Raw genomic sequence first — 16605 nt, forward strand, 5'->3', positions numbered from 1 at the left:
CTTTTAAATTAAAGAATTCCCATACTTTAGAGGAACGAGTGCATGCCGCCTTGCACTTCTGATAGTCTGAGGAGACACTCGTGTTGCTACAATTCGCCGGCGCCGCCATCTTTGTTTTGGGTCCGACGAATCGACGCGCATATTTTACGTCGACGTATTTTTGATGACGTCGACGCGTTGTCCCAGCCCTAATTTCAGCTATAAAAAAATATAAATATTTCCATTCTCTATAAAATAATTTCAAATAAACTTTATTTTTTCATAAACTGAGTCTGAATTTTTATCACACGTACAATAAAAAAAAAATTCTAAATGACAGCAATAGCCTGTCTCCAACCTTCAAGCTACCATCTTTACACAACTTATTTGAACAAATACTCGCTGTACAATACAGTATAACAATGTGCCTTCAGAATACAGTGGTTGCTTTCATTGTTTCTTTCTAAATGTCCCAAATACAGTGCGTTAATAAATGTATACACATTTACATTTTAGAGGAATGCATTGTACAGATAAAAAAAAAAAAAAAAAAACTGCAGAAAATAAAGAACTACAGCTACAGTACACAATTCATTTCCTTGAGGAATCTTTTGATAAAGAGGAAGAAAAACAGGCATCTTAAGGCTTATGTTGAATCAGATGGACCTTCGTCAGGAAGTATAAAGGTCTGCAGAGTAAAATACTGCTATGTCGTACTGCCCTTTTTTATTTAACTTAACAAAACACTGATATTTATAACCATCATCCATGAAAGTCTATTCTTACTATCAAAACAAGTCAAGAGGAAAGACGTGAAAAGAAAAGAAGCAGGAAGCTTAAGACCTGTTTGCCTCCAGTTCGGTTTTGTCAGTTTGAAGATTAATTTTAAGAGGACGTCCGATACACATAAAACTCCTTTGCTGGTTTCTCCAGCTCTGAAATATTTGCATCCTTCAGAATGTCTCAGCAACTGATTCTGGAATGTTGATGGGACAGCGTCCATGACTGCCTGCATATGATAGTAGTCAGCATGTCTTCATTAATGGGCTTCTACACCTGTGAGCCTAGAGAGAGGGCAACAGGGTTCCTGAGAGGCCTGCCAGTGTAAGGTAGCAGGTGATGCAGAGAGAGCTGAATGCTGGCCGTCGGGGTGGATGGGAAATAAGATCATCCCCTGGACAACGTTCAGTTCTCCTCAATGAGGGTGATATCTAGTTCAGTACAATCCCTTTCAAACACACTCGTTTGTCCCCCGTCACGCTCTTCAGGGTCCTCCTCCTCTCTCTCCTCCTCCTCCTCCTCCTCCTCCTCTTCCTCCTCCTCCTCATCGCTTTCACTCAATGGCCCGATACTTGTCCTGCCCAGGCCTTCGGCTGGTGAACATGAGCCTCTGAAGTCTCCAAAAAAAGGCTCAAGGCCCATACAGACGTCCCCCCCACAGGCAAGTCTGCCCCGTTCCATATAACTGAGGGGATCTGTGCTTCGGGTCTGAAAAGAAAGAGTAAAATAACAATTTAGCTCTGTTAAAGTGGAGTAACAAAGTTTCCAAAATTTAACTGGTAAGATTAAAAAGTATATACAGTATATACTCAAACAGCAATGTGATTTTAAGGCCTACACCAAGAGTGACGTGACAAAACAAGGCAAATCTCAGACCAAAATGTCAAACAATTTTCAGACTAAAGTGTCTGTAAATAGTTTATAGAATATGTGTGCATTTTTCAAATCGATTGTTATTTGCTATAACTGCTGTAACGCTGATTACTTAAACGTTATCTAGCATTAAATTACAGCATTAACTACATTCTAGAAATAATACATTCCCCGTCTGTCGCTCTCTTCGACGTAGTGTCGGAGAAGCGACACTAGGGGTCTCTCTTGAGCACCGAGTATACCTCTGATCTATGAAAAAAGGACAATGAGAAGTTGGCAGATAGTATTTGCATACCCCGCCCCCGGACATATGGGTATAAAGGCGAGGAAATACTATGAGTTCATTCAGAAATTTTCTTAGGAGCCGATGGTTGTGCATGCTGTTTGCTATGAGTCATACCTGTTCCTGTATTCCTCTGATGCTCTGCATACTGTTGGATTCTACGCCGCATTACAGCGGCTTTCTCCTTCTCTGCACGGCAGTGCAGTTGCCCCTGGGCGCATCGACAGGCGTTGAATGTCCTTTTCAGGACACCTCTGTGTAGTTTCTGGATGCGGTTGATTTCTCCCCTCCTCTGACGGTCATAAAAACTGCCTGGCGTACCTGGGCTGCGATTACACGCAGGCAGCGTTTTTTATGAATGGTCTATGTTTTTAATGCGAGAACATAGCCATGACAGCATTGCAGTCGCAGCTTTCTTTTGACATGAGAGAAAGCCACTTCAGCCCCCCCCCCCCGCGCCTCTCCTCTTTCCCACGGGATTGGGGCAGGCACTGCAGGCGATGAAGGCGATTTGGGGACAATGATGGGCTCTGTTGACCGGGTAAATCCCCTCGAACTACCCACCTCCGCGGCACGCTTGCTGGCTTCTGTCGGAGCTCGGGATGAGCGATTTCTCTCCAATGGGTTATGTTCTCAGTGCGAGAACATAGTTGTGGCAGCATTGGGGTCACGGCTTTCTTTTGTCATGAAAGCCACTTCAGCCGCCCCCCCGTGGCTCGCCTCTTTCCTACGGGATTGAGGCAGGCTCCGTGGGCGATGAAGGCGATTTGGGGACAATGACGGGTTGCGTTTGCCGGGTAAATCCCCGCGAACCACCCGCCTACCCGGCACGCTTGCGTGCTCCCATCTGAGCTCGGGATGAGTGCGGCCCGCTTTGCGGCCGGCCTGCCGGTCCCTTGAGCTCCCGGAATTGGATGCCGACAATCGCCGCTGCATCGGAGAGCGTTACAGCGGCTTCTGATGCTGATGACTTGTCTGGGCTTCCACCTTCGGGTCTGCGTGCCCAGTCTGAGCCTGATGCACAGAGGTCCGCTATGCTTTCCCGGGTACCGCGAGCGCGATTGACTTGACTTAATTGGTTCCACGGGCATGTGCGCCGCTCACAGCCGCGCCCCCCCCCCCAGTTCCTTTCTTCCCGGACGTGCATGACGAGTTGAGTAAGCCGTAAAAGGGCACCTTTTACTGCCCGAAACCGGCTTCCTCGCTCCTCTGCTCTCACTACCCTCGACGAAGGTCAGAAGCGCCAGCACTGGAACGGGCAATGGCCACCCCTGTGGTCCAGAAATGGAACCTATAGACTGGACCTGTCGAAATACGGGCGCCTTCTCGAACGCCCCCGTCTCCCAGTTCCGTCCATTCGGCGGCACCGTTGACGACTCTGCCCAGCAGTCCACAGCAGTGAAGCAGAAGACGGAGGCCATTTTACACATCCTGCTCTGCCGCAAACCTGCTGCCAGGGTCCATGCCCCGTCTGCTCGCCGAGGGCGTCCTCCTGCGGCTTAAAAAATAAAAAAAACTTGCTACTCTGCCTCAACCAAGAGTGGGCCCAGCTCTCAGCCCCAGCGTCGAGCACCCCGCAGGAAGCGCACGCCCCCCATCTCACGGACCCCTTCGATGACCCAGAAGGCTCCCAAGCGTTCCAGAGATGGACGACCCAGAGATCGAGACTTTTGCTCCGGAGTTGGTAAACAAACCACCGGGAAGAGAAACCTTCAGTTAAGGTACTTTCTTTTTGCACGTTTATTTTAATAACAGAGCAATTTCCTCTTTCTGGGTCACCTGGTCCGCAGATGCTGTTCTCATGGGACTCCGGCACACTGGACGCGGACCCTCCGCCCTTATCCCCACGACTGTTCCCCGGCCGGCCAGTTCTGACGAGTTCAGAGGACGCCGCTACAGGACCTCCTCCTCAGTCACTAACCTGCCCCCTGCCAGGTGTGCGGAGCAAGGTAAGTGCTTTGAGTCCTTTCTCAGCACTAGAGCCTCGGGACGCGTCCTCGCCTCCCGACGCCGTACTGCCTGCTCTGCCCCGCTGCGAAGCCCCACCGGGTACGTCAAAAGTTATCGTCCCCTTAGCGCCCCCAGCACGGAGCTTGGATGTGTGTCTTTCACTGCCCAATCCATCACGCTGGCTGGCCAGGACCTTCTGACTTGGTTACGCAATTCAGTTTGCCAGGCCTTCGCCCCCTTTGTGGGCGTCCACTTTACCGCACGCAGTACACGGCAAATACGCCAAATCCCTGCAGGTGGAAATAGTCTCTTACTTAAAGACACGATAGAGCCTGTCCCGCCAACCGAGATGAAGAAGGGTCCCTACAGCCCTTACTTCATCGTACCCAAGGAAGCGCGGCGGCTTATGACCGATCTTGAACTTATGAGTTTTCAACCAGGCTATGCACAAACTCCCGTTCAAAAATGCTCACGCAAGAACACATTTAAAACTTGCGTTCAGCATCTAGATTGGTTCGCAGCGGGTCCCCCCCCTTGCGGGTCCGAGCTCACTCAACAAGGAGTGTTGCATCCTCATGGGCACTGGCCAGGGGGACCTCTCTGGCAGACATATGTAGAGCAGCGTGTTGGGCAAAACCAAATACCTTTGCGAGATTTTACAATCTCCGGGTTGAGTCAGTATCATCCTGTGTTTTCTCAGGTCCGAGCCAGTAGAACTCGGTAAAACGTGATGGGCTGGACGGGTGAATCGCTTGCATATAGCGCCCTTTCCCTCGCTTGAGGTAAAATTGTGCGTTTCTCCTCCCAGGGGATCCCAGTCCTCGGATCCCTGGACGATTCCTCCCTAGCCCTCATAGGTCCGCAGTTCAGCGGAGGAACTCGCCGACCCAATCCACTGCGGGTACTCAATCTACCCTGTACTGGAATAGGTGCTCCCAGGGTGAGGACTCCTACTCGGACTCCCCCTGTGTGTATTTTCCGTGATAAGGTCCCCTTACAAAAGCGGACACGTGTTTTCCTTAGGCAGTCCCCGGCTGCCCTCCGGTCGCCATGTTGCAGCAACTCCCCCCTCCTTCAGGCTGGATCTACCACTGCGCCACTTTCCACGTGTCGCATAAAAACACATGTGACGTATTCACCACTTTTATCTCCCCTTCCGGGCAGGTGTGGTCTCCGCAGGGTCTTTTCCCCTGAAAGAATAGGAAACTAGGTAAGACCCCATTCCCTCGATGCATGTAAGGGCCCCGGCCGTCTATTGCTCTATGTGAGAAACATAGAGAGAAAAGAGGCCCAGCCAGGCTTGGCCCATTCCCAGGTTGGCAAGCGTCGCCTTGTTCCCCTGTCTAGGGTAACCAGAAGGACTCTGACGACTTTTTTGGGGCATTGGGGAAGGGTACGTACAGTCTGACACAGCTGGTCGTCTTGGCACGTAAAATACCTGCCCGCTCCTGTGTCAGCAGAACACGTACACGGCTCAGCGCACGGCTTGATATAAATTGGACCCCTAGTGTCGCTTCTCCGACACAACATCGAAGAGAGCGACAGACGGGGAACGTCTAGGTTCCCTGATGGAGGGAACGAGACGCTGTGCCCTCCCGGCCACGTCGCTGAGCCGAGCCACTGTAGTGGCCGAACCATTTCCGGGTCCTCAAAAAATCCTGAATGAACTCATAGTATTTCCTCGCCTTTATACCCGTATGTCTGGGAGCGGGGTATGCAAATACTATCTGCCAACTTCTCATTGGCCTTTTTTCATAGATCAGAGGTATATTCGGTGCTCAAGAGAGACCCCTAGTGTCGCTTCTCTGACACAACGTCTCGTTCCCTCCATCAGGGAACGGAGGTTACATCCGTAACCTAGACGTTATCTAAAACAGTAGCCTAAAACTATATGGCTAAATACCTGGAACTGCTAAACCTATATAACAACAATTAATCATAAAATAGAAAATAACAGAAATAGTTTAACAAATAGATTTGAAAAAAAAAAAAATAGCTACTGTAAGGAAAGAAAATAATGAGCAAGTTTTCCCATTTCTGTCCCATCAAACATCTCAGCCAATCAAACCAATATCAAACTAAATGCAGTTATAAAACAACAGATTGTATATTTCTCAAACTGCTTCAGTTGAAAGGGGTCATGTCATGAGGAATCAAATTGTCCTTTATATTTTGACATAAGAGGTCTTTCTACAATAAAAACATCATGCAAATTTCAGAACTCAAACATTAATACCCAATGCAATAAAAGCATTTATTGAAAACAAGCTGCAAAAACACCTCGTTCTCTAATTCTGTGACTACCCTACGTCACCGGATATACATTAACTCATGACCTCTATATCAAAAAAACATTAAAGCCTACATTACATAATTTAACTCTTGGCCCCACCCACAAACGCTTATACTTTGAAATGGAGAGAGCAGGACAGATAGGCCTCACTCTTAGTGAACACAAAAGGGGAGCAATCTGTCTATTTTGAATTATTTTTGTTTTAAAAAATGCACTACATAAGATGTCTTTTGACCACTTGATACATATCTCAGGCTGATTTTAAAAGATGCGGTGTTAATTTATAACTCTGATGAGGAGAAGACATTCGGTTTCATTCAGCTGCTACCTGTTGTTGTTTTAAGCACAAACGCATAATGGACACTTTCCTGCGCATTTTGATGAGAAGATAGAGATCTTTTATTTTAATTTTTTTTGGAACAATGTGCACTGATTAAGAACTGGGCAATATGGCCGAAAGCATTATCATGATATATTTTTTTTCATATTTTCCGATATCAGTTCATCACAATATTCACTTCATACCATTAATAGGGGAGAACATGCATTCTAGATGTTTGTTAGACCTTTAAAGTATACTCAGTTTAGGATTTCATTCAACATAAGGTGTGTGTGAGCTCTTTTCATTGACATTTCACCAATTTCTTTCTCAGTAATGCACCATAACTGGACAGCCATCTGCCAATAAACATCACAAAGAAAGAGAAACACTTTCTTGCCTTTGACAGTGCTATGGATCATGAAAACACAACAAAATAGTACATAAATAAACAGCAATGGTGTTGATGTTGGAGGTGTTGTTGTGTTCATTCGACAGCTGTATTGCATTGTTAGTGTTGTCTTGTTTGATACACAATGATTGCATATTAGCTGGATAGCTAGCTAGCAGCTACAGAGTCTCATTACTGTTTTTCTTGACAGCTGTGCCATGTAGCCGCTAGCCCGCTAATACTTACTAACCGGCTGATTTCATGACTGTGATTCAGTTAGCTAGTTGTGTGTGTAACTTTGCTGAACTGCATGTGTTTTTAACAAGACAAACTTGATCCAATTGTCTAGATGTTGAATAAGCTAAATAACGAAATGGTAGAAAAAGTTGATAATAAATATTGAAATTTTTTACACATAAATATCAATATCGTTTTATTGCCCAGCGCTACACTGATGAATCATGCGCAACAAGACCAGGAATTTTTTCATGTTGACTTTAAATTTACACCATAACTTTACATTTTTTACAACATGATAGAAATAAATCAAATACTCTGTAGACTTGCTATATCACAGAGTGCTGCTATTCTAATAATATTAGATTTGTTTATATATGTATCTTCCAGAGTTTCCGCTAGAAAAAAATGGTGCCGTCAAAGTGACCGGCAGAGGTTTCGTTTTACGGACATTTTGATGATATGCCGGTCAAATATATCGCCTCTTAATTAGTCAAGTTGAGGAAAACTGGAGGCAGTCTATGTAACTTAAAAAATGACATAATCAGGCCGTATAGAATGCAACATATTATTATTAGCTTAACTTTCAAATAGATGAAAAAAAAACATGAACGTCCGATTGGCGTCAATCAACGCCAATTGTTTTTTACTGTGGTTTCACACACATTCACTTTTTGAAACATTGAGGCACGGATGTACCTAATACAAATAAATAAAACATCTCCAGTTAACTAGCAGATCATTCATTTAGTCCGTTATTAAATAAGAGATCTAGCGCTAAAATCTGTTGTTTTTGAAATCAAGCTGAGCACTCGTGTCCGCTGCTATCAGTTGCATGGACGACGCGCTGCGCGAGTTGCGCAATCTTCACTAGGACGCGCGTTTCAATCTATCGCCGTTGCGGAGACTCTATTAATTCCGGTGAAATCACAAAATAAAATGCACACAAACGTGTCCCTGCTTGATAAAGACTAACCATGCACTGATGAACATAGGCTATTCAGTTTTGATGATAGAGAAAAAAAACTGCACGAATGCGTGGATTAGAAGCACTGATCTATCTATAATGAGATGTTCCTGATTCACCATCGTCTGGCCTCTGAAAAAAGCTTTTAAAGCTAGTCTGCCTGGGCCTGGCCATATTTGAAACGTCTCACTCAATCGTTCGTTGTTTAGGTCTATATTGCAGCCGTTTTAGGCGTGCTTTTCAAACGATAGAGCCTGTTCCTTTATAACATAGCAAGAGATCGGTGTATTTTTGCTTTATACATTTTAGGCTTATTCTCAAATTCAGATTGTGTTAGGGGGACGGGATTATTAGGCAATTTTAATCCGACAATTTGACCGGAGATATTTAATTTTGTCGGACATTTAATTTTTTTACCGGCCAATGTCCGGTAATTACCGGACAACGGAAACCCTGGTATCTTCACAATATTAAAGAATAAATAACACATGCTTTACCTGTGCCATTTTGGCAAAGTCCAACACAGGCCGTGCACATGGTCTGTCCGGGTCCCTGCGGCGTTTTAGGCCAGGTTTGAGCAGGAGCAGGTCACAGGGCTGAGAATGGCACCGTGGAAGTTGAGGAGGAAGAGCACGGCGCACCGAAGATGGAGTGCTGCAGGCGGAGGAGGGCGAGGCAGGCACCGCTGGTGGATGCGACGTGATTTGCGGGGGCACAGGAGGTGGCGGCAGGAACTGGGCGGCAGCTTCGCGAATAAGCACCGGAGAGAGGGAAAAGCGACGCTGTGGTGGAGGTGGTGGATGGAGCGGAGACGGAGAGGAGGAGCATGAAGATGGCGAGGGGAAGAAGCAGTAGCAGGCACCTCCTCCGGCACTGTCAGTCGGGTCCCACGGGAAATTCCACGGCAATGGCGAATCCGGGGAAAGGGCTAGGCTGAAAAAGGTGGGACTGGAAGAAGAGTGCAGCGAGGAATTGAGAGAGGAGCTGGGGGCACGCAGCGGACACGGCCCCCACGCCCCCTCCACCGTGGCATCGCCGGTTCACTGGTGTCCAGACCTTGGAGGCGCTCGGCCGCCAGGTGTACCGGCAGCGGGAAAGGTCCTCTGGTACAGACAGCGAACGACAGTGGCGTTTGGGGGGTGGCGGGGGGGGAGGGGGAGGCCCGGGAAAAGACAGGTCCGTAACAGAGGTGCTAGGGGCAAGCGGACGGTTCAGGGCATCCCCCTCCGGCAGGTGGTTTTCTGTAGGACCCAGGGGCACGGGGCCGGGGGGGAAGCTGGAGCTGAGCACCCCCTGCAGGCTGGACTTTGAAGAAGGGCAGAGCTGCCAGTAACTGCTCTCTGAAAGAGGAAGGATACATATTTCTGAGTATTTACACAGTCAACAATATAACAAACCAATACAGAAGTGTGTGCTATTAACAGGATTTAGAATATAAAGGGTTTCTCATAAAACACTGTCCAAAGTCGTTTGATGTCACACTTCGGTTTGTAGTTGTTTTTTTCAGTGTAAATGATTGACTGGTCGTGCTGAAAATACAACTTGTATTTTTAAATGATTGATATTATTAAATAAATCAACAGATACATTTTTTATCAAAAAATTGTTAGTTGCACCCCTATATATGCTGTAAAACTAGCATGTGATTGTAACTGCATTTCTCAACTGTACTGCCTCCAGAAAATAATATCGATGATTGCTCACAAATCAAAAGCCAGTTATTTAGGTGTGGATGTAAATCACAGTTCATGTTCATCAGAGTTAGTTGAAACATGAACAGCTTGTATTCAGAAAGCCCATCATACTGAAGACTACAGATTATGGGAGATTTTAAAATTGTCATAAAAAGAAACATAATGAAAGCTCCATAAAGACTATTTTTCATTTCACTTGGCCAGGAAGAAACATAACCCAGTTACAATTCATCTCAGCATAAATTACTTTATTTTTTTTACTTTGTTCTGTTTTTTACTAAAAGCCAATTCAGGTTCTTGTGTACTTAAGTTCAGTGTTTGGAGTCCAGACTCAACATATTCGTAAGTGATATACATGTCAGAGAATACTCACCAGGCATCAATCCATCTGTAGGCCTGCTGTTTTCGGTGTTCTTACGATGAATTAGAGACTGAAAGACAACATTTCAGATCAGATCACAGTACAAAACATACAGTACACTGCATTAATATGCAGATATAAAGGAAAATCATAAATGGATCATAAGTGAATCAAAACACACTGTGCTGATACAAAGCTCTACAACACAAGTTTTACCAGTTTGCTGTCCGGTGGTGGTTGTTGATGTTGGGTCAACGTTGTTGTTCACTTTTAACAAAACCATGGCATGGCAAATTGGAGAGGGAAGGAAGGGTGGAGAAAGTGGCTGATGTGCACAAGATGAAACTGAGGTAAGGTCCACCAAACATCCAGGGCAATCTGTCACTTCTCACTCAGGAACCATGATGACGTCCTCACCTTGGGCATGTCAGAATTAAAAAATAATTAATATGGGCAAAGGAGCATTCCTAAGATATAAATATTAGAGGTCGACCAATATATCGGTTTTGACGATAAATCTGCCCCGATAATGATTTCTGGAACTATCGGCAAAAATCCACACCAATAATTTCCCCCCTGTTGTGTCTGGTGCTGGAGCGGCTGGGAAGGGCGCGCTGTCGTTATACAGTATGAGAGCGGCCTCTAGAGGTGAAATAAAAACTATCATTGATGCCTAGTGGTGGTTGTTTTGACACGTGAGACTGCACGTTGTAGCATGCAGCGGAACACTGCACGGAGCTGAACAATTTTGATTTAAAACACCAACACCTAAAATGTATGTATACAGTACATGTTGTCATATCATTATAAATTAATTAATTACCTGAATTGATGCTGCATTAATAGAGTACATCAGTATGTTTGCAGACCAGGCTGAGAGGACACTAACGTTAAAGCTAACCTTAAGCGGTTAGAACAATGAGACAAATACACGCAAGTCCTCCCCAAATGTTTAAATATATATTATTACCATCTATTTGCATTAGTTTATATCCAGTCACATTTATGCTTTAGCTAGCTAAGTTGTATATTTAAAGATAGTGAGAGATTTGAGAAAAATATCTTCATCCAGTCAAGAGAAACGTATAAATGAATCAGAAACGCATCTGATTTTAATTCATTTTTTATCCTCAAAGTTATCCTTGTTATTTTTATTAGATAATCATCAAGTGATCGGTGTGTGTGTGACGAGTTTCTTTGAGAATTTAAATGAGCATAACAGCGCAACATACAAACAAAAATTTCACAGAATCTTATAGAAGCGTTAAAAAAAGCATAAGACATTACAATTCACTAGTTTGCCCTAGTTTCACATTAAAGATCCCATCACCAGAAGTGAAGTGATCAGCCACTTGAAGACATGCAATAGCTCTGTGAATCACAATATGTTGTGTTTTATAACTAAATATATAAAATGCATACACAGCTCCAGCGTGTCAGTGAATGGCGCTGCTCTGTTTACACACACACTCGTGGCTATTTTTAACCTTCACGTGTTGCGCAATATTTGAGCGCTACTCCACAAATAACATTGCAGATGTAGATGCTCATAGTTCGGTTCACTTATAATATGCATTTAGAATGGCACTAGAGGTACATTTGACAAGAATTTGAATAAGAAGTCAATTAAACTACTGTGAACTTTCCTACAAACAGGCACATACAAGACTTCCTGGAGAGTTAATAAAAAAAAAAGCGTGAGGGTTTAAAAAGTGCACAACTTAAATATATTACTGTTGTATTTCAAATAAAAAAAGTCAATAATATGAATAACTATTTATTATTATTATTATTGTCATCATTAGTATTTGCTAACAATTTATAACAATGTTTAAATTGAATGTGTTCCAAAAAATAACTGTGTGAATGAAAAGTGAGATGATGTCTTACAACTAAATTGAACAAAAAAAAGAGATCTGAATCGGAAACGTCCAGATACAAGTTGAAACATAAAGGCAAAAATAAAATGCTGTTTTTTTTTTCTACTGAAGACTAGAAGACTGGAATTACTGTTAATTTTACTGCAACATTATCCTGTATACTAGTTAACAATAAAGTGTTTCTTAATAAGCAATACATTTGTATTGAAATAATGTGAAGTTAGAGGTTTGTGTTTCTTTACATTATTGTGTGGAACTAATTGGTTGTGCTCTTTAAAATGTAAAGATATTCTAAAATGATTATGCAAAAAATAACATTGAATCGGTGCATCCCTACTTTAAATGTTGTTTTTTCATTCAGTATCAGTTCTAAAAACTATCGGCCGATTATCAGTTATCGGCTTGTCTTCCCAACTTAGTTATCGTATCAGCAAAATCATATATCGGTCGACCTCTAATAAATATATGCATGGATGTGGGCACTAAATGCCACATTTGGTGGTTCTAGCTTCAGGACAATACAAAATGGTGGAAAACTTGAAATGTTTAAGAAAAATCCCTATGAATCTCTCAAATTAATGCAAAGGAATATTACATTTAGCTGAACTAAATGAAATTTTTAGGATGTCTGATCTTGTATGAGAATGGGAAAGCAAATGTGATTGTTTTTATTTTACATGATTACATTCTACAGTCATGCTCACACATATGGACATTTGTAATGTTTACAAGGAAGTGTAAATCCACGATAAGAACCCTTCCTGTGCAACTAAACTTCAAGCAAGTTTAAGAGGTTTTGCAGGACTACAGACACATTACAATAATAAAGTATTTCACAATGTTTAAAGGGGGAAGCACTTGAGGTAAATCCACTGACATATCAGTGGGTAAAACACAACAATAAATGTCATTCATCAGCCACTGTAGTACCGGGTTCTTGCCCACAAGTCACCATCCGAGGCATCCTTGATATTCGGCCTCATCAAGAACACATCCAGGTAATTTTTTGCATTCTCTGTACTTGCGATCTTGAGTATTGGAATTGAACTTCGGCAGTGGATGATGACGTCGAACGAGTCCACCAGACCGTAAGAACACAAAAAAATGCACACTGAGAAACAGCCATTGTCTTCTGAAGCAATCCAGTTGGTTTTGGGTGAGAACAGACTAAAATATTACTTTTTTTTTACTATAAATATTGACATCAGCAGTCTATTTAGCAATCCTAATTTCAAGCTCTATTAAACTCCCTAGCACCATCTAGAGCTTTGCACATGCCTCAAGCACTAGTAGGTGTAATCGAACTTGAAATCATGATCATACCTGGAGACTGCAATGGTAAGATGAAAAGAGAAAAAAAAAAAGGAGTTACATTTTGGTCTGTTCTCACCCAAAACTGGATAGCTTCAGAAGACATTAAACCACTGGATTCTTGTGGATTATTTTTATGTTTCCTTTTTGTGTTTTTCTGAGCTTCAAAGTTCTGGTCACCATTCACATGCATTGTATGGACCTACAGGGTTGACATATTTGTTTGTGTTCTGAAAGGAAGTCATACATATCTGGGATGGCACAAGGGTGAGTAAATAATGAGAGAATTGTTATTTTTGGGTGAACTATTCCTTTAACAAGAACTCAATAAAAATTAAATGGCAATGTTAAGACTACCATTATGAAAGTGCTGTACAGCCCAACATCAGGTTTATTTCACATACTGCTTTTCTTTTTAACATCATTCTAACTAACTTTCTATAAGCTCTCTTCTGTCACTTTTTATTTGTTGTTTGTTTTGCTTGGAATATTGCTTATACCAGGCGTGGGGTGTGAAGATTATTAGTTCACCAAGAGAAATTGATTGAGGGTCTTTGAATTTAATCACCCTGGCTTTCCAAGCACTGGCTAAGGACTGTAACCCTGCAGGGCACAGGCCCAGTCGGTTAGTGGTGTCCTGTTACAGCACACATGCATAGGGACTGCTTGGTGACAGGTGTCTGGGAAAGCTGCACAGTCAAGGGACCGTCTGTTCCGCTGGCCTAATGCCACTGTGGGAACACATCCTTCACTGTCTGTGCTCATTGACACACTAAGCATTGAAAAACACGTACACCGATATGACTGATATTGATAAAAACCTATTAATATTTACAGTAGCGTTGTCCCAAGTCCAGCGTGAACACGTTATTAGGCGGTTAGTACATGTAAACGCTCTAAATGTAACGATGTTGTGTGCTGGTGAGGAAACGTCGCAAGTAATGACGTACCATGCGTGGTCACGAGCAGATTCTTGTTCGGTTCCGCCGTTGCCTTGGTAACGCGCTGAGCGGTCGCGGCTGATGGAGGGGGAGGGGAGCATATATAAGCCTGCCTGTCATCTTCATTATAAGCACATTAAGCGTGACATGTAGCGCAACACATCCGTCGTCTTCGGTTCAAATCATTTGCTGAAATACAGAATACATTCCACGATCGCATCGCCACAATTACAAACAAAAAGCGCATCGCCTTGAAGGTCGGAGTTGGCCACTGGGTTGCATTACTGCAGCTGTGTGTACGGTTTACATGGGGCATTAGCCAAGTTTAGCCATTCGGAATGTGTACGCACATTAATTGTGTACTGATTTTCCCACGTTTAAGCAAGCAAGCAAGCAAATGAACGGAGTCTATAAATAAGCAATGGTCAATATTAGTATGCAGAAAGCCATTTAATATCCTCATTCCGCGTACCGGTTGTTGTTCTCAATTTGTCATTGGCTTTATTTTACAGTTTAGACTAGGATATTACGCAACAACACCTATAACTCTCAAATCAATATTTTCGCTTTTATAAAATGCGACTAATTTTCATGGTGATTAAAAATAACAGTCTACATGGCGAGCCAATCAGGAACCGCCGACCGGAGCTACAGCTAACGCTGAGCAGTAAACAGGCCCATGAAAGAAATAAAGGTTTAAATTGCCTGTCCAGCATATTCTGATCACCAATTAACAGAACCAAATTACTGCACCCCTGCCATGTGCTGCTGATTTGTTTACACAGGTTTCTGAGATGCCAGTCCAATCAATGCACCGATTTTAGATGTTAAGCCATGCACACTGAACCCGACTGCAGCGAAACTACACTATGTATGAGAAATTGCACATATCAACGAACATATACTGATGATTATCGACTATAGTGGCTTACCTTGACTCAGCCGTGAGTGGTCCATCAAACCCCAGGCCTGAAATATTGCTAGCGACCGAGAGATTTCGCCGATTCGATACAACAAGCTAAAGCAAGTCGGCTTGCTGTCTAATAAACTGCACTCGCCTTGGCCTGTATCTATATCTGTATACTAGTACCAACTGATATGCTTAACCAGAACATAACGTTAAAATAACACGTTGGACCATAAGCGAAGAATGCTACAACTGATTTAAAGGATCGCGTAAAAATTGAGGAATGCTCTGCAATTGCACGCTTGGTCGATACAGACTGTCTTCTCGACGTCGCCCACTAGGGAGAGTCGAGTGCGCCCCTTCTAAGGAGGAATTTGTAAATAACATTCTGGGCATATACAGGCTGTCTCAGGCTAATTTTATAACTGTCCGTGAAGAAACGTTTGACACGACGTTCACTATGAAACATTAGACGGGAATAATTATTGTCAAATAAATTATATTAAGCTTGGAGGTGTCAAACAATAGAGTTCAGTGAGTCCACTCGACCCTCTTTGAACTGAGCCGATCCCGAGATAATAAGACACTTAGAATCATGGGAATTGTAGTGAATTACAAAAGGAATTTTTGCACTTTCAAAATATCAGAACAAATTAAACTAGATTCTAAAAGTATTTTAGGATTATTCTATCAATGATTCCAGGAGGTAGAATATGTGAGGCAATTTGAGGTGGCGTATCAGATGATAAGCAACTATAAAGACGCACAACATACCATCATACGGTTGCAATAAACCTCCATTCTGCTTACTGAGATCTGTTCTTTGGCCTAAGACGGGAAAAGCACAATGTCACAGAAGGATCACCTTGAAAAAGATTAATTTAAAGGTGTGCTTCATAAAAATAAATCCTCTTTAAAAAAAAAAAAAGAAAAGTTTTACTCCTAAAGAAATTGCAATTTTGACAAATGTAGAAAATAATTTCCATTCAAATGAGATGAAGTCTCCAGTCATATCAGTAGGCTAACCTTATAAAAGCTGTTTTATTTTCCATAGAGAGGGTCCACACATGGGGGCTGCCATTTTAGAATCACATGCTCAAGCTGAATACTACTCGCTTAAGAGTATTGTTCACCCAAAATGGTAAACTTCTCTCGTCATTTACTCACCCTCAATCCATCCCAGATGTGTATGATTTACTTTATTTTGCTAAACACAAACAAAAGCTTTTAGAAGAATATCTCAGCTCTGTAGGTCCATACAATGCAAATGAATAGTGTCCAGAAATTTGAAGGTCCATAAAGCATATAAAGGCATCCTAAAAGTAGTCAAGATGTCTCCAGTGGTTAAATCAATATCTTCAGAAGCAAAATGATAGGTGTGGGTTGTAAACAGATTAATATTCAAGTAATTTTTTACTATAAATCTCCATGTTCCAATT

General features: G+C 42.9%; 1 protein-coding gene across 1 annotated transcript; it reads right to left on the reverse strand.

Annotated features, from left to right (window-relative positions):
- Positions 1–276: 276 nt before the first annotated feature.
- Positions 277–15623, reverse strand: fam53c (family with sequence similarity 53 member C). Its single transcript, XM_052103616.1, is given in 6 exon segments — positions 277–1467; positions 8570–9077; positions 9079–9412; positions 10140–10197; positions 10344–10544; positions 15192–15623. Coding segments are annotated over 4 exon segments (1152 nt in total). The 5' UTR covers positions 10147–10197; positions 10344–10544; positions 15192–15623; the 3' UTR covers positions 277–1164.
- Positions 15624–16605: the final 982 nt, after the last annotated feature.

Source organism: Xyrauchen texanus, chromosome 34 (genome assembly GCF_025860055.1).
Source record: "Xyrauchen texanus isolate HMW12.3.18 chromosome 34, RBS_HiC_50CHRs, whole genome shotgun sequence".
Taxonomy (NCBI): domain Eukaryota; kingdom Metazoa; phylum Chordata; class Actinopteri; order Cypriniformes; family Catostomidae; genus Xyrauchen; species Xyrauchen texanus.